At 46.4% G+C, this 21480-nt stretch overlaps 2 protein-coding genes across 5 annotated transcripts in view; both read left to right on the top strand.

Moving 5' to 3' along the window:
• The first annotated feature begins 3171 nt into the window (after positions 1–3171).
• LOC135808621 (uncharacterized) lies at positions 3172–15430 on the top strand. The gene is made up of 9 exons (XM_065321836.1): positions 3172–3479; positions 4008–4139; positions 4919–5194; positions 6695–7132; positions 9359–9508; positions 10774–11444; positions 12688–12954; positions 13716–14010; positions 14524–15430. The coding sequence occupies exons 1-9, from the start codon at positions 3207–3209 to the stop codon at positions 14608–14610; spliced, it is 2589 nt and encodes an 862-aa protein (XP_065177908.1). The 5' UTR covers positions 3172–3206; the 3' UTR covers positions 14611–15430.
• A 1460-nt stretch (positions 15431–16890) lies between these two features.
• Positions 16891–21480, top strand: part of LOC135808624 (uncharacterized) — a 40747-nt gene continuing 36157 nt past the window's right edge. The window contains exons 1-2 of one of the 4 annotated variants that reach the window (XM_065321841.1): positions 16891–17401; positions 18115–19686. In XM_065321841.1, the coding sequence (XP_065177913.1) occupies positions 17331–17401; positions 18115–19686 (1643 nt within the window). In that variant the 5' untranslated portion in view covers positions 16891–17330. Of the gene's footprint in view, positions 17402–17646; positions 19687–21480 lie in introns of those variants that run through there. The other 3 variants (XM_065321842.1, XM_065321840.1, XM_065321843.1) reach the window with 3 other exon arrangements.

The raw sequence follows: 21480 nt of genomic DNA on the forward strand, positions 1-21480 counted from the left end.
AAAAGAAGGTGTGCTTCAGTGGTACAGGAGTAATGGAAAATTATTATTTTTAGATTACTATACTACAAAATTGGTAGTATACAGGTGATGTCATTTGATTAAAGGGGAAGTTAAGGTAAAAATTAAAATTTCACCAGTTGTAGTCTTCGGGGTGCTGAGTCGAATGGTCTTGGTCCGAGAAAGCTGAGACGCTCCCTTCCTACTTGAATCCCAATCGAACTCGCGCACTTCCACCGAAACTGGGTGACTGCGCCCTACTAGATGGGGATTTGTATGCAAAATGTCACTGAAAGCGTCATTTCGTTCTTATAAAAGCACGGATGACCGCGATTGGCCCATATGTTGTACTCTTTTGGACGCTGAGTCGACTGGTTTTGGTCCGAAAAGGCTGCGATGCAGCGTTCCTCCTTTATTCCCAATCGAACATTGTTGAACAAGCGGTCACGTGCTCCTGGGTGCCCAAATCACCTGGTCACCATGCCAGCAGGCGACAACTTTCACACCAAGGTTCAACTCGAGTTCAACTCGAGTGACAGGACTGCATCCAAAAAAGGTCAAACAGGCTAGTAAGGTGTACCCGGCAGGCACGGTGACCGGGTAACTGGTGTACGCAGGAGCACGTGACCGCTTGTTCAACCATGTTCGATTGGGAATAAAGGAGGAACGCTGCATCGCAGCCTTTTCGGACCAAAACCAATCGACTCAGCGTCCAAGAGACTACAACATATGGGCCAATCGCGGTCATCCATGCTTTTATAAGAACGAAATGGCACTTTTAGTGACATTTTGCATACAAATCCCCATCTACAGTCCATTTCAAAACTATACGCGTACCTAGGCAAAAACCGTTATGCCAGCATCTATACCACATAAAATCTGTGATCACTTTGTGCATACATTTTTCCAAATTGGGCGTCTGTTATCCAATCGTTTAGAAACTATATGAGAGTAATTGTGGAGCGGTCCTGAGCAATATTCCGAAAACTATTCTCAAAAAGTTCTAGCCAAATTTGAAATATTTCAAAAACCCTACGCGTCTATAGTTTTGAAATGGACTTTAGAACGAGGTCTGTCTCGTTGTCCAGGAAACGACCAATCAGCGACATTCCCGCCAAGGGCCTTATCAGAGTTTAAAGCCCGCTCAATCGTTATTTTACTACTCTTGATGACGCGTCGAGGGCCTTGGATTAGTTTAAAGCCCGCTGAATATACTCTAAACTGGTGCGTACAACTCCCTGTATGCATTATAGTACGGTGCAGGTAATGAACTCTGCATAAAATGTACGGTGTACCACTAAAAGCTACGCATTTCAGAAGTGTGTACGGTTTTTGCCTCCCGTATTCTTTCATCTGTACGAATTTCCTTTGTCAACAGCTTGTGGAAACCTATAAAAACCGAAGATCAAAGTCATTAGAGGTATCGACAAGGGGCCCTCAAAGCCCCTAAATAGCTCCACAAGCTATGAATAAGAATGAAGCTCGCAATAAGAGCCCAGCATTTCATTTGCTGATTTTCTACTTTTAGTAGTCCTAAGTGGTGCTGAGTTACCATAACTAAACAGAAGAAAATATTCTTTCATACCACACCAAGTCTCTCTGCACACAAACAACAAAACTACCCAATATAATGGTACACAAGCATAATGGAAGTGAGATAATGCATGTAACCTCGTTCTAAAATAGTTAGTGTATGGCAGGAAGGGTCTTATGGCTTGTTTGTGCCCTTCAGGGTAGCTCTCGGGCCTACGGCCCTCAGGCTAACCTGTCGGGCACTAACAAGCCATAAGGCCCTCCCTGCCATGCACTAACCTATAAGTAGTAGGGCGCAGTCACCCAGTTTCGGTGGAAGTGCGCGAGTTCGATTGGGATTAAAGTTGGAAGGGAGCGTCTCAGCTTCCTCGGACCACGACCATTCGACTCAGCACCCCGAAGACTACAACTGGTGAAATTTTGATTTTTGCCTTAACTTCCCCTTTAAGATTGACATAATTATTGCTTATTAGCCCGGCCGAGGGAATAGAAAGGGGAGAAAGTCTGAAGAAATTATCAGCTGTCGCCACCAGGACACAAACCAGGGACCTTCAAGACCAATGCTCAAACTACTATGGTATAGACATCGGCAAAGCAACTTTAGCACATGGCACATGGCACATGGCATGATCTTTTTAAAACTGCACAATCATATTTACGAAGGTTGCTTAGTGGTGGTGGAAGTTCTCACTGCGATAGGAGGTCAGACTCGTCATTCTCTGCAATCATGTAAGTGTCGCATGAGATCATTCTGCACAATCATGAATGTACTTCTGACAGCCCACCCTCACTAGCATTCTTGGATCATGGTCTGTCATTGCTGCATTGCATGTGTTCAGTTTCAGTGAAGTTTTTCGACAGTAAAACCTGGTAAGCAAGTACTGGTTTGTTTACAATCATTGTGTAAACTAACGTTACTCAGCGTTATTTGCATTAATACTAAGACCTGGTTTAGGCGACCGCCTCACGGTGCAAGCAAAATTGGTCGTTGAAGTCAGGTGGTCTTTAGAACCAGGTCCCTTACATTCACGGCATATCGGATTGTGTACGTACTATCAGGTCCGGCCTCATTTCCTCTGTGCTGCGCTGATGAGTCCACAAAGGACGAAACAGTTCTGTCAGCACATTGAGTACATGTCATGTACGTGTATTTCCATGTACTCCGGCCATACTGAAACTTGGTGTCAAGCATAGAACACTTCCGTGCAGGCAAAGCACCCAAGAGAAAAAAAATGCCAGACCCATCAGGACTCGAACCCAGGACCTCAAGGGAACTGGAACCCAAGTGCCATCAGGAGTATGTGTGGCACGTGTTGTGAGCTGCCTTTGGAGTGAAACTTGTCAGCGCCTTCTACGTTCGGCCTGGTCTCATAGCTCAGACGGTTAGAGCATTGCCCATGACAAGCAAGGTCCCGGGTTCGAGTCCTGGCGGGTCTGGCATTTTTTTTCTTTTCAGGCAGTTCACGTCCCCGACTGATCCTTTGAATTTAAAATTCCCTCAATCCTTTCAAAATTAATCATGACATGACAACAATGACAACATTGTTGTGTTTTGTGTGTGTGTGTGTGTGTGTGTGTGTCACTCTGTGTGTGTGTGTGTGTGTGTGTGTACGTGTGCACGTGTGTGTGTGTGTCACTTTGTGTGTGTATGTGTATGTTTGTGCATGTGAATGTGAATGTATGTACAAATGCGTGTTTGCTTGGGCCGCAATTGCAGCAGCACGCAGCTGCAGCGCTTCGACTGCAGTGTCTTCAAGCTAGCCACAACACATGAGCGCTTTCGCACCACTCTGATGCCAATACTACCAGGCTATCCACTAATAATGACACCATGGGCTGGTATTATACATTCCTGGCTGGAGTACAATCTTGAAGAATTTCGAGAGGACGATGGTGTGGGAGGGATGACGTACAAGCAGTTATATAATGAGACGTGTACAATCATTGAGGTGAGGCCAAGGAAATCTGATGAAAGCTCCCTTCATTACCATGTCATATTTCCACAGATAAGTTGTGTGTGTGTGTGTGTGTGTGTTTAGTTTGCCAGGGTCTGTCTGAGACTATTCAGAGTATTCTGTATGATCACTTCATTGTTGCTACAGTTTCAGCCGTTGCCACACAGTTTATCAGCTTTCACCAAACATTTCATTGACTCGTGTAGTAATTCACTCATTTTTGGTGGACTAACAGAGAAAACACGCTGATTCTGAGTTTGCAATAAAATGGTTTCAGGTCCCCATATCTGTTTCTGGTGATAATGAGGTTCTAATCGTGATCAGAAATCCGTGGCAAAATAGCATGATTTCCAGCCTTTGGACCAACATGTCACAGTAGTAGAAACCATGTGGACCCTTTTTTACTTCAGAGGTATTTCATAGAACACCTTCCAAAGACAACATCTACACGTCCACATAATTTGAAGAGAATACTCCTCGCACCGGGGATTGCCATGTTTGGTCGACTTGTTTCCCGTACAGGATCTGGTCATTGACTCGGAAAATGCAATCGGTGATCTGACCTTGTACCCTGCCCCGGGCGAGCAGTTCGACCTGTCATTTGACGTTGTGGACGAACTCATGTCGGGTGTAGGTGCCACTCTGGGCGTCAAGGTAGGTTTGGTGTGATCATTGAACGTTCTCAGAGTTTCTTGCAAACGCCTGCATTAATTTTGGTGACAATTTCTTTACCTGCAAACACCTGCATTTCGTGACTCTTTGTTTTCATGCAAACATCTGCATTTAGTGACCATTTCTTCCCAGGCAAGACAATTCTGTTTAGAAAGTGCACTGGATTCAGAGACCGCCCGTTGTGTGCGGCTTTGCGCTCCCAGCACTGACATATTTCTGACATGCACACGCAAACCAAAGCCCCAAGCAGTGACATAGAATGCAGAGCTATTCTACTACTTCAGCACCCAATAGAAATTCTGGTCAGAGTTTGTTTGAATTTTTCGAAAAAGGAGGCTATCCAAGGGTCAAACAATAACTTAATCTATTTTTTACCCTAGGTAATATTTATGTCCACACAAGATTCTTGAAAAGTATGATAAGAAAGCACATAGTATCCTCCACCAAAGGATATTAATCCAGTTAATTAGCTTGTCTTCGGTGATCACTGGAAAGAGAGGCAAGCTGTCTTCTCTACTGACCATAATTATGTTGTTTTAGCCACAACATTGTCTGTCTAGGGAAGGATTTTAGTCTGAGAATTTGGCCGCAGGGTGCATGTCGGAATCCGAACTGAACCCATAATTCAGCAATGCGCATGCCCTTTTTGCAAGGGTATAGCCACATAGCTTGGTGCCTTTCTATCTTTACATTGGTCCAAAGAAGAGCGCACTTGAGTCAAGGTGTTATGTGTTGTACATGTGTTCCTTGCTGTCCACTAGGTGGAAGCAGACAAGAACGATGTGATCATGCGCCAGGATGACCGGGATTACATGCCCGGAGAGAGTCTCTACTACTCCTCCAGCGGCAATCTAACTGCAGTCTCGCTGTCAGGAGTGCCTGGTAGCACTGGGAAGCTGCTGATTCATGTGGTTGGCCGTGGTGCAGTTCGCCACACCAACTTTGACAGAAACTTCATCGAGCTTTGGATTCCGTTCAGGCTGCGTGGCTGCCTGCCAGGATTCCAAGACCCGAGCATTGGCAGTTCGAAGGAGGCCGTAAGTACGCCTGGTGAGATTGACCATCCCATTGAATTTGAATTTGCCTAGCTTTTTGTTGGGTAAGGTAAAAATCTACACTGAACTTGACAGCATTTATCTCCCCGGGCCTAGGTTGAATGTGGAATCCCCAGGTTGTCAAAGTGGTGTCCATGTGTGTCTGCTGAGTGGTCCAACCCCCGCAACAAAACAACTCTCTGACTCATTAGTGTAATTACTGGTGTTCCTCTTACAACTTAATGCAATGTGGTTGGCGAGAGAGCTGGGGAAAAGACAATGAAATCATAAATGACTAACAGGATAAAGGGCGAACAGACCGGGCCGAAACGACCAATAAGCCACCAGTACGTATGACACACGTGACAAAAATCACAAAATCCAAGACAACGACACCGTGGACGAATCACATCTCTCTCTCATACCCAAGCCTTACCCTCACAGCGCCTGCTCCACATAACCTACGCATGCGCGACAGCTAGTAGACAGGCACACTCAGACAGACAGAAACAGAATGATCCCACGCTCTCACATGTGCCATGCATACCATATTCGTCACACATCACACCTCGCACACCTATATACACCACAGTGACCACACCCATATCTGGCACACATCACACCATACCCATATGCACATAAGACCATAATTATAGGACACCGGACCGGACAAACGGCAACACCAGAGACAGCAGTGGGGGAAAATACCACAAGAGCATCAAATTTCGCAACACATTGACCTGATTATGGTGAAATGCCGAAACGTTGCTGAAATTGATATGAAAACGGTGTTCAGTGTTTTCGCGGTAGAGTGATGGGAACGAGCTTGTCAGCTCAAATGCCTTTCTTTTATTGAATTTGAACTTTCCCCGAATACTGCAATGTTTTGCATTTCTTCGCCATTCTCTGGAATTCAACCCTCGGCTGATGGGATGACATTGCTGCCTGTTCACTTGATGAAGTAAAATTCAGAGTACCATACCTCTTTGCTCTTCCAAGTGTCAAGTGTAAAATTGTCAGGAAAGCCGCGGTAAGCTCGAACTTTCCGATGAACCTATTTTCTTATTAGTATCGCCAAGGTTTCTTCCACTATCTCTTACTCTCGAACCGTGATACTATACTGTGAGCAATTCTATTTTATCAAATCTCCAAAAGTATTAAAAGTACAAGAACAAAAAGAAACGGTGGTCAGAGTGACCGAAATGTTGAGTAAGAACTGTCTGACTGTGTGAAGCGGCAGTGCATCCGAGTGTTGGCCAGTGTTGCCATAATACGAGTTGATCAAAATGCAGCTGCGTGAAGTGTCGTTTCGAATTTACCAAAAAGAGTCAGCAGTACTACCTTACATGCTTAGCAGCAGGAATGATAATTCCCTCTCAAAACCTCACGTTTGCAACAGCAAAACTACAGTGCAGGGTCGGCTGCGGACAGCCACATTGCATTGGTGTGCAGTGTGCTCACTTTTTTTTTAATTCACTTTGCTCTATCCACTGTCCACTGTAGGCAGAGTATATAACAGAGCTGTCTGAACAGCATGATAGCAGTGCCTTCACCAGTGATGAGGAGTCGCCACTGGTCTGCCGCTGTCCAACAAATTATGGCATTCAGAAGTGCCGGCATGGACATGAAATCATGGTGCGAACCGGATTCTGGGCGGGAAACTTCAGTTTCTACCAGCGTCGGGATCTGGACAACACGTGTGTGTTTGACAAGACTGCCTTCTTCAGAAACGACACTGCCTTGGACAGTGACGGCTGCAACGTACGAGGAGTGCACCGGTTTGCGATTGGGTTTTGCGACAACGGGCTTTGTTACAGACCGCCGGGGGCTGCAGCAAGCTGGTCCTTGTCCAGTGACAACCCATGCAACCCCAAGTTCAATCGCACCGGTCCGATGTGCGGCTCGTGTATACCAGAGCACAGCATTCTGATAAGCTCAGTTGTAAGTAATTATAATTATGACAAGAGACTCAAAGGGAGAGAGAATTAGTTCAACTTTCCACAACAGTTATAATACGTGGTCAGAGTGGTGTTGTGCTGCCCTTCCCTGCAGATGCTCTCTAGATATTAGCCTGTGCTAACGAGATAAATATAGTCAATATACCACATTGTACGTTTATTGGCACGTGGTTTTTTTCTTTTTCTTTTTTCCGAAGATCGGCCACTCCAAATGTGGAGCTCATGTCCCCTGCCGGATTGACTGACACTCGGCTGACTCATACCTTGCCCTCTGGGCCTCAGGACACACAAGGAGCATGTTGGCAAACCTCTCGAAAAAATTATTCCTTCTTAGTACGAACCGGAGAAGGCAGAATTGCCTGGGCTCTAAACAAACTCGAATAAGAGAAACGAACTAGGGCTACAACGGGTAGGGGTTTGGTCGGATAACGGATTCGGGCATTTCTATCCGGGTAGCACGGGTACCCAATCCCCGACATCATCATTATTCATTTTTCTCATATCTTTCTCATACATATTCATATCGCAGATTTCTCGTTTTGGTAGGAATCGGAGAATCCTTTCTTCGGTGAGAAGGCAGTATTGCCTGTGCCCTGAGCGAATTGAAATAAAAGAATACAACATACAACAACAATCAGGTATTTTTGACATAATTTATACAGTGAGTGTGCACTTGTTTTTTAGAACACGGTGGCTCCACTGCACTCTGCAGCCAATTCATATCACGCTTAGTCACCACCACCACCACATCAAGGTCGTTGACGCTGCAAATTCTATTGAAAAGAAAGGAAATCTCGTGTGCACTTGCTCTACATAGAAAGTGTACAGTAAGCACGTAGGCGTGCTTTTTACATGCACCGTTGGTAAAACACCGTACTCCAACTACTCGATCGGGCTCTCAGGAGCAAACTGCTACCCGCAATACCCGCTCTAATTACGGGCAGCACGCGGTTACCCTACTACCCGATAAAAAAAAAACAAAGAAACGAAACTGCAATAAAGTGCCACTCCCTTCTCTATACCTGTATAATGTGTTTGGGTGAGTTCACCTCTTGACACTTGTTACTTGAGAGGTAGTGAATAAAAAAACGTGTGCTCCAGAAGGGCAAATATTGCTAGAAATGCACATTTGCACTCGGTTTCCTGTGCTGCAACTGCGACGCATCAGGTCTCTAGGTTAGATTGTGACTCAGTGTCGCCCTTGGAATTGTGATAGCCATAGGCGGGGACTGTTGACCATTGGCAATGCTGCCGCCACCAATATCTAATTGCATGTGTGATGCACACCGGCAAGGGAGGCCATGAGTGGATTCTTTGGCTGCTCCGTGCCGGGATACCGTGGGCGGCCGCGGATCACGCTACCAGTCCTGCTGAATCAAGACGCGGAGCGAGTCGGCTGCCGTCTGAGGACTCCAGGGGACTTGCAGCTGATGGCTCAGCGAGCACTGGATCGCCGTGAATGGACATATCTGTGCAACGCAGTTACAGATGCGTACAAGGCAGAGTACTGGTGAAGGAAGTTGGCACTGCAATGGTTTGAGCTACATTCTTTGTTGTTGGTACTCTGATTATCCGTATTATCCGTATTCACATGGCCTTTGCCATTCATTCAGTATATTAATGTCATCAATAATGATATTCTTGTTTGTATTAGTTTATGTGACACCATTTTCTATTTTTCTTTGCCTGCCTGCCTGCTGGTGGCCTTTTTTCGCATGGTTCGGTGCAAGCGAATTTGGGCGAGCCCATTGACGCGGGAGCACAAATAATAATAATAATGTGTGATCCAAGCGTCTTATTCAGCGCATCACCAGCACAATGGTCAAAACAGCACTGTATGGAGGAAATAGTATTTTGTCAGTATATACAACTTGGAGTTGTGTTGCTTGTTTGATGGTCGGCCAGAGAGCGCATGTGGAGGTGGAGGCGGAATTGCTTTATCACCACTACTGATACATGAATTGGGATGTCCTCACCTTGCATATGACGTACGGTACAACTTCAGTATGACTAACCCCCAAGGCCATGAACACCTCTACTCTAGAAGTTAACCAAGCTACATGATACTGTATATCCAAGGTCAAATAACTGCCAAAGTATCCTGCAAGGTTATCAAAAGTATCCATGTACTTTGGAGCGCAAAATGTGTTGAATCCAGCATGCTTTATACTGAGATGTCTCATTGAACTTTGTGTGACCTCGTGTGCAGGCCTGTCACGACTGCCGGAATGAGCTCAAGATCCCCATCGCTGTCTACTTCCTGCTGGTGTTCACATGTTCAGCTGTCCTGTACGCCGTTGTACTTTGCCTGAACATTGGAGTGTCCTGTACTTTGAACAGCTGGCTCTTCTTCATTCAGGTACGAACCTGCGGACTGGGGTATGGCAAAACCGAGCAGTTTTGTGTGTCATCAGCAGACCTACGAGCAGATGTAGATGAATATGGTCATGAAGGTTTAACCTCTCCCATCACAAATACATTTAAAAAGTGTATTTGTGTGTGAGAGAGAGAGAGGGAGAGAGAGAGAGAGAGAGAGAGAGAGAGAGAGAGAGAAGGAGGGAGGGAGGGAGGGAGGGAGAGAGGGAGGGAGGGAGGGAGGGAGGGAGGGAGGGAGGGAGGGAGAGAGAGAGGAGAGAATACATGTACTGTAGACTCCCTTTAATTCGAACCTCAAATTGCCAGGCCCTAACTTCGAATTATCCCGAACTTCGAATTATCCAAATGCAGCCCCATGCACTGTCAAAATGCTTGAAATCGCATGCTGAATATTTTTTGCACCTTTTATTTGCATCAACGAAACATAGGTACACACTAGGTGGTCATGTACAACGGATCATCAAAACACTGGATCGACAAAAAATCATTTGACATTATCTTCATCTTCTAGTGAAGAAGTTGTCAGTCACTGCAGCTTTCCTGAAACAATTAATTCAACGGAAAAGAACTGCACTGCGTAATCCGCGTCATGAAAGGCCGTCGGACACCAGCACGCCGTTCTGAAGAACGGAAGTGGAGCATAGGCATAGACAATATTTACAACAATAGTGTTGTTGTGCGCCAACATCTCCGCGCACGAGCTGGCGCGGCAAGAAAGGCCATCGAGATCCGCGAAGAGAGTCAGCCACCAGGAAGAAGTTGTCTTCAATCAAACCTTTGCAATTTGCCTCGCACGGGCTTGAATCAAACTTTGAGAGAAGGTGGGTTTCTTGAACATAGTCGATCCTGCAGCCGACCATCGATCGATTTTTGAACTACTCTTGGCTAGAGAAAGAGAAAAGAATGAACTTCGAATTACAAGGATAGCAACTCAATCTCACTTCGAAATAAGCGTTCAAAGGACATAGCCAATGAATGTACTGTAAACAGCTCTTCTGTACGAAGACTGGGTTCGAATTATCCAACCGGCGCACTTTTCGTACTTCGAATTATGCGTTTGATTTTGACTTGAATTGGAGTGACTTGCAGAAGATCGGTACGACGAAAAAGTTCGAATTACACGGAATGTTCGAATTATACCGTTTTCGAATTAGAGGGAGTCTACCTGTAGTTGTAAATGACTTCCTTACCGGAGGTCCGTTGTTGCTCTGTTTGAAGATGGACTTCTTCGTGTTTTGCCCTCCCCAGGCCATCTTCATCATATTCTCTGATAGTGTGAGCATGCAGGCTATCTTCTACACCACATTGACATTTGGCCTGGGTCACATATGTGTACGTGAGCAGCTGACACCACTGCAGGCCAGAGCTGCCCTGGTCCTGCAGCCCTTTTTCATCTTCTTCTTCAGCTTTCTGCTCTGGCTTGCCGTGCGCCACGGTGTCTGTGCCAACCGTTTGCAGCACCTGCAGAAGCGCCACTCTTTGGCACACGTTATCTGGCTGAGCGTAATCTACTGGACGGCGTCTCTCGGATTCATTGCTACCACGCTGCTGAACAGTGTGCGACTGGAGATGATTGAGAAGGACACGCTTCACGTTCTCTTCATCGATGGCTCTGTGGAGGTGTTCGGCAAGGAGCACCTGTGGTTCGGCATCATGGCTATCACCATCCTGGTGCTTCTGGTTACTCCGCCGACGCTAATCATGGCCATCCCGTATCTGCGCAGCCTGCAGCAGTTTAAATGGTACGCAGACCACGCGATGAAGGTGTACGAGCCTGACCGCCATTGGTGGGCCGCCGTGGACCTGGGCCGCCGACTGTTGCTTGCCTGCCTGGAGGCTAGTGTGGATCACACCTGGATCAGACACTATCTGATGGCCATGATCTGTGTACTGTTCCTGGCTACGCATCTAGCATACCGGTAAGCAATAGTGCAAAACTCCCCAGATCAGGACGTACCTAATCCGGGCACGTCCATCTACCATGCACCTGTATGACCAAGAGTACATAACCCCCAGAGTGTGCAACGCCGATCCAGCTCTGCATAGGGTTTTGGTCGAGCGGAATCGGATCTTCTGATGTCATGCGTACACTCCACACCATCGCAAGCCCGGTCACGAGGCAGGGCACCGTTGTTTTTGATCCGAGTGTACCCGCGACTCCCCGGGTTCCCCTCAGATGTGTACGGTATTATGACGCAAAGATCCGATTACGTTCGACCAAGACCCTATGCAGAGCTGGATCAGGCGTTGCACACTCTGGGGGGTTATGTACTCTTGGTATGACCTATCTAGAGTCATAAATTGACTTTTCAATGAAAAACGGCGCCAAAACAGTCATATATTCATGGACATAGTAATCTTTACTTGCATACAGCAGTGCAGTAGGTATGTAAGTTCTGAGTTGTGGGCAATTCTTAGTTACGGGCAGTGCTCGGTCCCAACCAGCCCGGATCTGGGGAGGTTTCCTGCACTCTTGCCCATCTGCAGCTCTGCAGTTGCCAGTGCATTGACTTGTACAGTCATATTGGTCTTGCTTGAACCCCACCGTCTTCAAGTCAGTTGGGGTGGTGAGGAGGGGGGGGGGGGGGCAGAGTTGGTTTTGTGTTCGTCAAGGGTACGCAGCCCCGGGAATGTGCAACTCCGTTGGGCATTTCACGGTTTTCATCAGAATTCCTGGTCGACATCATCTGGCTAATCTGACCTATCTGAGAACTGCATGTTCGCAACCTCGCAAAAGGTATTCCTGGTAACTCGATAAAAGGTGCCCAACCCACAGGTAAAGAGCAGCACACGTCACCGTTATAACAATGTCTACGATTTCCATGCAGGACTTGACCCTGTGGCGTATCATGCTCTGCTGGAATTGCGGATGTCCTGCATGTACATTTGAACTCGGAGGGTGAACTAATTGTATTCATAGATACTGTAAAACATAACCTTCCAATTAGTTGGATGATTGTTGGTTTGCGCTCAGTAGATATCTTGGAGCGAGGTGTCAGACCGTTGAATGTCTCAGTACCCCTGACAGTTTTGTGTCCAGTTGTCATACTCACTCACTGACTACATGTGTATAGTGTTGTCCTTCCATTTATCCAAGTACATGTATATCGTTACATTGGATTAATTAAATATTTTGCTGTCTTGGTCGTCTCTCTGTTCTAGGCCACTGAAACGAAACAAGGGACTGGGGCCGTTCAAGGACATTGATAATCGCATTGAAACAATGCTTCTGTTCGATCTCTGTGTGCTTTCGGTCGCGAAGACCGCCAGCAGCTGCTCCAATTTACCGTTCATGCCCTCACTGCGTGTGGTAAAAGCCATCAACATCACCCTCTATGCTGTTCCAACTCTGATCTGCTTTGCCGTGGCGATGGTAAGGTTTGTGCAGAGTATGCAGTTGACCTTCCGAAAACATCAGCCAATGAAAAGGTGAGAGGGACGTGGTAGAATGTTTCACTGCTGTAGTTAAAGCCTGAAGATGGTGTTGAATGGTCTCTAATGGGATGAGAGCTACACCATAGCTCCGAGCAGTAGTTAGAGCATCGCTGGCCTCAAGCAAAGGTCCCCCAAATCATTAAATTCTACGCAGGAGTGCAGTCAGACATAATGATCGTCTTAAACCATGACTGAACAAATTCTAAACAGGGAACCAGTTTACGTTCTGCCTGGATGTGGGCAGATTCTATTGCCTGTGTCGTGAAACACAGTGAAATAGGAAGCCGGCTGACCACTGCCATGTCAGGAGCTGCGAACATGCATTCATCTCTGCGTATTGTGATGATTCGACGGATGTGTAAAGGTCTGTCCAACTGACTCTCGTGTAAGACATGCTTTTATTGACGTCATGGCTGTTGAACCATGTGGTCTAGCTCCTAACTTGTGATGAAGGTTTTGATGAGTATTGCTAGGCGTATTCTCATCTGACATCAGGCAAAGTGACCAAATGGATCATTTCTGTAGACATGGATGCCTCTAATTTGATATCACCTTTGGAGAGCGTCTGATTTACAGAATAGCTAGCAGCTTTGCCAAAGTGCTCCCATCATACCCGTCAGGCACTGCATCTGCCGCTGGATTTACTGGGCGTTACCGGCCGTCATGAGTTCCCGGGAATAGACACGATAATTTACTCTTTTTTTTACTGTGATCCAATCTCATGTTCGGTGGCTCTTGTTCCATTTCTTCCACAGGTATACCGTGGATGAGAATGATGCTGCCATGGAGGATCATGCTACGGCCCTGAAGGCCATGGGTAGCCACACTTGCTCCTCAGCACGCATCGGTCCAGGCAACAGCAACAGCAACAGCAGCAGCAATTTCAGTACCAGTACCGCTGCAACCAGCAGCAGCATCATCAGTGGCGGCAGCAGCATTGGTAGCAGTAACACTCCTGCTACACCAAACACACCAAACACACCAGCTGGCGACAGTGGCGGGGCACATCCGCACGCGCGAAGCAATCAAGGAGCCAGGCCAAAGTGGCTTGTAAGAGCATGTCTGAATATAGTGTACATGTATGGCCAATAACATCCCTTATGTTGCCTGATGATAATGTAAGCATGAAATTCAGAGTAGCGACTAACTAGCCATGCCCCTATTGTTCTGTGTATAGCGAACACGTAGAATGTCGTACGAAGTCAATTTCTTTTCTCAAATCTGACATTCAACTTACACATAGTTGTATTGATTTAGATTTGTGCCGAACTGTTTATTGAATACAATGATGCACTGTAGTGGATAACATGCGCCCATGCACACAGCGCCATCTATCATGATCATGATCATGATCACTTTCACCACAGCCGCAGAACATGCGTCAGCACAACGGCACTCCATCTGTGACAACCCAAACATCTGGACTACATGTGCATCCCAGTGATGCAAATAAGTGGTGGGGTATCGCATAGTGCATGCAGCTGAGTTTTCATGTTCTCTGGCAATACATTTCAACAGTCGTTCTTCCACTTGACTTTCCTTTTCCTTTCTTGTTGTGTACAGCTTGATTTTGACTTGCCGGTGGCAAATGGTTTGCGAGACCCACTACTTATTGAGCACTTGATGCAAGAGGACGGAGAGGACAACTAGCAAGCACACGAACCCATTGAGAGAGAGAGAGAGAGAGAGAGCAGTGCTCTTGATGTAATGTTCCTTTGTCACAGCGTTACCCTCCTGACAATGCCGCCACGGTCATGCCCCACAGGCTGTCATCGCCTGAGCCAGATGTTGGCCACTGCCGTTGTTATTTGTCTCTCACCTTTCCTAGCTCTCTTCACCAGCAGGGTAGTGTTCAAGAAAGTGCAGCCTGCAAGTCATCGAGTGTTCAGTGACACACATTATGCGTGAAAGCATCCGGAAAGTCGTTGTGCACTCACATCACATTACTACACTACCAACCGCGCTGTTGATGCATTTGTATGTGTTTTGTTTTATTTTACATCGCAAATCAAACGGACAATGATGCCCAAGTGTTATGGTGAGGATGGAAAGGGAGACATCGTGTCCGCATAATATCAATAGGGTTCACTGCCCGTCTGCAGTGTGTTATTTCTGCTAGGATTTGCGAGCACATCATTAATCACCACGGCACGGGTTCTGACCGTCTGGCTACAGTATCTCTGCCTTAGTCCATTTCAACTCACTTTAAGGTACATGCCCCTCCTGCCGCTTCACCGGACCCTGCCATACCATTTCCTGTGCCACCATGATTTTGCTAGGGCTGCAGCTTTACTAGGGATGCAGTGAAGATTATTCAGATGTGCACATGTGCATGTAATTACCCGATCTACCTGTGCTCAGAGAGTATTCGAAAAGTTTTCAAAGTCTGATGTTGAAATTTCACCAGACCTAGTGAATGAACGTGCCACAACAGACTCCTATTTCCTAAGCCGGTCAAGGCTATAATGAAGCCTTGTTCAGTGCTGCTGTGGGAGAGTCATGCATGATGCCACTTGTGTCTGCAGTGTCTGAGCAAAGACAGGGTTGTGCCTTGGCATCTGGAAGAATAGGAACGGCTTAAGGAAACGCCAAATTGATTTGTCGAATTGAATCACTGGTTTATCACAACTAGAGCGACGATGGGAAATAGCGGATAATTCGTTCATTCGTTGAATTGGCATTAGAGTACTGCTTGAATTGTGTGTGTGGCCTTCGTTGGATTAGATTAAATTTTAATATTTGCAGTGTGTTGCATCACTTTCATATTCACCATTCACATTCTACACTACAGCGGCAAAGGATGAATAGACTGTCACTGTTTAGTTTTAAAAAAAGTTTAAAAAACTTCAGACCGCGTTATGACATAATTTGCCACACTCACCACAACATGACTGTACAGCGTACTACAACTAACTACTTATGACATGCCGTAATTGTAGTAAATCTACACAATGCACTGTCTCAAAAAAAAAAAAAAAAAAACTGGTATGGTGTTGCGTATACATTTACCATTTTCCACATATGCTTCTTTCTGTTCCCCACTCTCACACTCAAAAAACATTACTGCACTCAGGGAGTCGGTATTTGACGACTCCCTGACTGCACTGTGCAATAAGTTCGTGCTCCCGGGTGGCAGGACGCAACGAAAGTACCGAACATGCAGAAGACTGCACGTAGATCTACTGCCGTGTACTGGACGTACAAGACTTAGTTAGTATTGCTACACAGTGGTTGCAAACTTACTTGGTGAGAAAGTATCGTATTCGTAAGTAAAGTCGTTAGTTGGTTGTTCGCAACACTCAATCTCGCGCTCTTCTCGCCGACTTGACTTGACACTTGACTGACTCACGAGTGCCATCCAGAGCAAACGAGAGATTCATCGAACATTCGACTCGGCTTTCTTGCAGGTGGGAAAAGTGCGAGTTGGTGGGTCCGGGTAGACTCTCGAGCAACCAACTACTTTCTTACAAGTAATTAGTTACATGGTAGATCTACAGCTGTACTGTAGTAGATCTACATCAGGGAGTCATAGTAATTAGTATACGACTCCCTGATCTACACTGATATGACCTGTAGATGTGCTAGTACAGTGCTGGTACAGTGCTGGCAACTGAAATCCGACCGCCAGGGCGGCGCACCGCGCCGCCCTGGCGGTCGGATTTCAGTTGCCAGCACTGTACAATTATACTAGTACTAGTCTATACTCTATAGTAGATCTACTACTCAGTACTAGTGACTACGAATCCCTGGCCTGAGTGATGTAGACCTACTGGGTCTGTACTACTGCTAGAGCCAAGACTACAAGCAAGAGTACACAAACATGCCTTGACTCAGTGTTGTTCAGTCTTGGGAGAAGCATTGGATAGATCTCCCTTCCACTTTCCAGACACATGCATGCGTTTTCTCAGATTTATACTATTATTTTTCTAGGAAGACTGCAGCTATACAAATACAATGCAGTGTTACAAAATGTTTGCTTCATACTAGTAGATCGACCAGTGAAACTGAGTTGATGAGTGTCACCAATCATTTCCATTGCTAGCTCACCACTCAGATCAGCAAGCATTCGGAGCAATGTCAAAACAACGATAACTCGATCTTAGCCTAAAGATGAGGCCAGATTGAAGGAGGTCACCTAGGAACACTCCGTTGTCATACAGGAAGGATTACTAGCACGTCGACGACAAACTAACTACGCCGCACACGAGAGTTTGGTGGTCTGAAATTCCAGCCAACGGATCAAGTTGCCGTACTGTCGTCAGGAGCATCGCCTTTCCGCTGGGCAAGCGCAGGAGGATGACAGTCATGCCACCTACGATACCCCAGAAATTCAGGAGCTTCCTCTAAACAATCGAAGATGACCAGTCAAGATGCATGGTCGTCCTTCGCTTGACTGCCCAAATCGTGCAGACTTGTTTGCCAGCTGTGGACAAGGTGAACGGTAAGGTCAATTAGGTGGTGACTATCCAAGGTGTTCTTGTTGTAGTTATTTACCACTAGATAGTGTTGATTTAGCCATCAGTGCAGGTAGGATAACAGCTAAGGTTTCAACTGCTGTGTTCAAGATCAGTGTCAGCACTGATTATGACCTCAGAAGTAATGTTTGGAGAGTGACCGATGGTCTCATTAGTGCTACAGTACTGTGGGTCGCCGAAGAACTGGGGGGGGGGTCAGCCTCCTATCGATCCTAGTCCGTTCCTATTTTCATGTACTACAGTCGATGGGCAGTTGAGTCCTCGTGTATACATTGGTATGCTGTGCTTGATGAAATTCTAGCCTGGTCGTTCTTCGGCGCTACCCGACAGTACTGTAGTCTACTAGCAGACCAATAAGAGGCATAGCAGTTGCTTCAGCTGTTCTCAGTTTGTTTTGACCAGCCCCATTATTTTCTCATGTCTAACGTCTCTGAAGTGGCTTCAGTGGAGTCTGCATACCCTGACTGTAGAGTAGGGTCTACGCTGGCTGTCTAAACTGAATCCCGAGTGGTCATGGTGTAAGAACTCTTTGAGGTAACGTTGTCATTGGCAAAACTAATCACGGTACAATGGTAACCATGGTTGGGCCGAGGGATTGTTTCTGCCGGTATGGACTTGTGCCCTGGCGAACAGTCCGAGCTCTTCTCTTCGCTCTTGGCTTATGCTGTTCTGTTGCAAGGTCTTCTACGCCGCCACTCCTCAATGATTCTAGTAGCGTTGCTGTTGATCCTACCAACCTAGCTGTTTGCACTGGCAGTGATAATTTAACATCTGATGAATCGATGGTGGTGCATGTGGTGCACCCGGCCGGAGATTGGAATAGACGAGACCCTTCACGTTTGCCGGCATACTGCCAGAATAGTGAGTCTCCTGCGCGATGCTTCTCCGTCCAAAGCGCAGTTCACTTAGTACAAAAGTGGAGAGCTGGCATGGCGGACATGTACAATGAGTCAGCAGGAGTGGTGACAGTGTGGTTGCACCCAGAGACCAGATTCAACTGCTCCATCCTGCTCAGCTCGGAGAGCACAGCTGTAAACATTAACAGCAACGTCGGCCCGATTGCCATTGCCACTGTGGCAAGTCCAGGATGCCCTAGGTCTATTCTTCAGCAGCACACCCCCACAAACGAAGAGCCATTCTTTGTTTTATCTAATGCCACACAGGTCCTGCTGAAAGCCCTGGAGTTTCACATACCAAAAAATGGCTACGCCATGTGCGTGGTGCAATCCAGGTTGGTGAAAATCGACCAATGTCAGTTTTACGTGACTAGTGCTTGGTGGAAACACAGCACCATATTCCTCAACTCCAGCTATGCTGTTTTCCTTGTGCGTTCTCGCATGGAACGCGAACCGACCACTGACATTACCTATGTTATAACGCTGGGAAAGTTTCACGAGATTCGGTCATTTGTACGTGTTCATCGTTCGGTTAATAGTAGTGAAGAGGTACCCGTAGATCTAGGTGGCTACTCCCAGTGGCTGACAGACAATGGTACGGACATGGCAATGGGGTTGGCTCTAAAGAAGATGGAACAGTTCAAACACAATCAACCAACGCGTCACCAGACTCCATGTCTTGCAAGATTTCTCCTTGCCATTCAGGACAGCGTGTTTGCGAATGCCGGCGTGAGAACCCCTGGATATTCCCAGCAGGAGTACCATGTTTATCATTTGAAAGGCAGTGCTGTTCACATCGAGACATACCCGAGTGTGCATCCATCATTTGCCTTCATTCACAACAATACATTTGCCAACCTATCCAGTCCCGAAGGGTCACCTGTTTTCTTACATGCTCGTGAAAACCAATACGGCAGCCGGAATGCAGCTGCTTCAAGACGCCACGTACTGATCAGTAACTGCACATTCATCAATAACACTGCCATGCTTGGCGGTGGGGTGAGCATGCTGTTTGATCGTCGAATTATACGGGCCACGGCCGCTGTCATCCAGTCACGGTTTCTCTTGAACAAGGCTCGGCAGGGTGGTGGAGCCTTCTTTGCAAGGTTTTCACGTGCCAAAAGTTGTGTGTGGATGCGTAATGTTGAGTTTGTTCGCAACACTGTGATCTCGACAGTTATTTTAGGTGCTGCTCTGTCTCTCTGGGGTCCACCGGGAGCTGTCAAAGGCAAAGTGGACTGCTTTGAAGGAGAATTTGACGAGCAATTTGGCATGGAGAATGGTCATTTTGAAGACAACCATGGTGTCGGGGCTTTATGCCTCCAGAACGTGCGCGCTTCATTCTTCAATTCAACGTAAGTTGTTCTCTTTTCTTTCCCTTTAAAAGATGGGTTCTCCCCACCCCTTTGGGAAATCTAAACATAGGGATGTTATAAATTTTTCATTTCTCCAATTTTCTTTCAAGACGTAAACTGGGATTCGAACCCGCACTATCGCCCAGCATGCATGCATCTCCCTATACATCAGGGAGTCGTATATATAATACCAAGATCAAGAGTCTCTTGATAATACGACGAATATTGTGGCCAGCTGTTTGTAGCCAGCTGTGTTTGATGGTGCGGTACGGTACGGGACAGACACGGGAGCCAGCAAATATTGTGGGCAGCTGTTTGTGGCCAGCTGGCTGCGTTTGGTGGTACGGTACGGTACGGGACAGATACGGGATAGCGCCAGGCGTGACACAAACAAACAAATATTGTGGCCAGCTGTGTTTGATGGTACGGTACGGTACGGGACAGATGCGGGAGCCAGAAAATATTGTGGCCAGCTGGGTTTGATGGTACCGTACGGTACGGGACAGATACGGGATAGCACCAGGCGTGACGCAAACAAACAAACAAATAAATAAATACCAAATTAAAGCTGTGTGGACCCTGGCTAGCGCCAGACGTTACTGAAGTAACGTCTTCTGCATAGCTACGGGAATTAAAACCCTAGTTGGAAACTCCCTGGACTAGATGCAGCAGCAGTGGTGTTTTCCACTCCAACGGGCAAAAATTCCTGTTGAACCAGTCGAATGTTTCTCTCAAAACTCAAGCAGTTGTGAAGTTAGGAACAATGTACTTGTATAGCGTAGAATCCCGCGGATAAGCCCATGGGCTTATCTGTCTCACAAGGACATCTCGGTGGGCTTATACAAGAACATGGGCTTATAAGCGGGCATGGGCTTATACGCTGACACCAAAATTGTGCTATTGAAAAGTACCAAGGAAGTGAGAAGTACATTGCTGAAAGCCACTGTGCAAACAAAAACAACCGATGATTGTGTTGAAATGTACAAGCCTACATGTACTGAGTACATCATGGTACATGGTACGACCAAGAGTCCACAATTTATGGACTCTTGGTATGACCTCGGCCCATGGGCTTCTACAGCGAAGCTTCGCAATGTTCGAACTTGGCCTGGGCTTATGCGCGAGCATGGGCTTATACGCGGGCGGGCTTATCCGCGGGATTCTACTGTATACAATATGAGTTCAGCGCTGCTTCGTTGTTGCGGGTCCATCAACGTAATACAGATAAACTGGTAGCGATGAAAAATGCATTTCTCAAACTGCCAGAAGGTAAACCAGGCCCAGAAGTACCTTGGCAGATAGCTCCCAACTTGCAAGTCCATGAGTGGGCGACACATAGCGCAAAATGTGAAGGCATCACTTCGCACGAGAGGGCCCTGCCACTATGAGAGAGGGAGCGAAAGGGTCAATTTCCGGACTTACCACCGCGGCACAAAGAACTGGGCCTTGAACTTGATCGGTGTCGTATAATTAGTAGTAATTTAGTCAGTATCACGTAATCATTACAGTCAGTATCATGTAATCATTACAGTCAGTATCATGTAATCATTACAGTCAGTATCATGTCATCATTACAGTCAGTATCATGTAATCATTACAGTCAGTATCATGTAATCATTACAGTCAGTATCATGTAATCATTACAGTCAGTATCATGTAATCATTACAGTCAGTATCATGTAATCATTACAGTCAGTATCATGTAATCATTACAGTCAGTATCATGTAATCATTACAGTCAGTATCATGTAATCATTACAGTCAGTATCATGTAATCATTACAGTCAGTATCAT

This window comes from Sycon ciliatum, chromosome 2 (genome assembly GCF_964019385.1).
Source record: "Sycon ciliatum chromosome 2, ocSycCili1.1, whole genome shotgun sequence".
Taxonomy (NCBI): domain Eukaryota; kingdom Metazoa; phylum Porifera; class Calcarea; order Leucosolenida; family Sycettidae; genus Sycon; species Sycon ciliatum.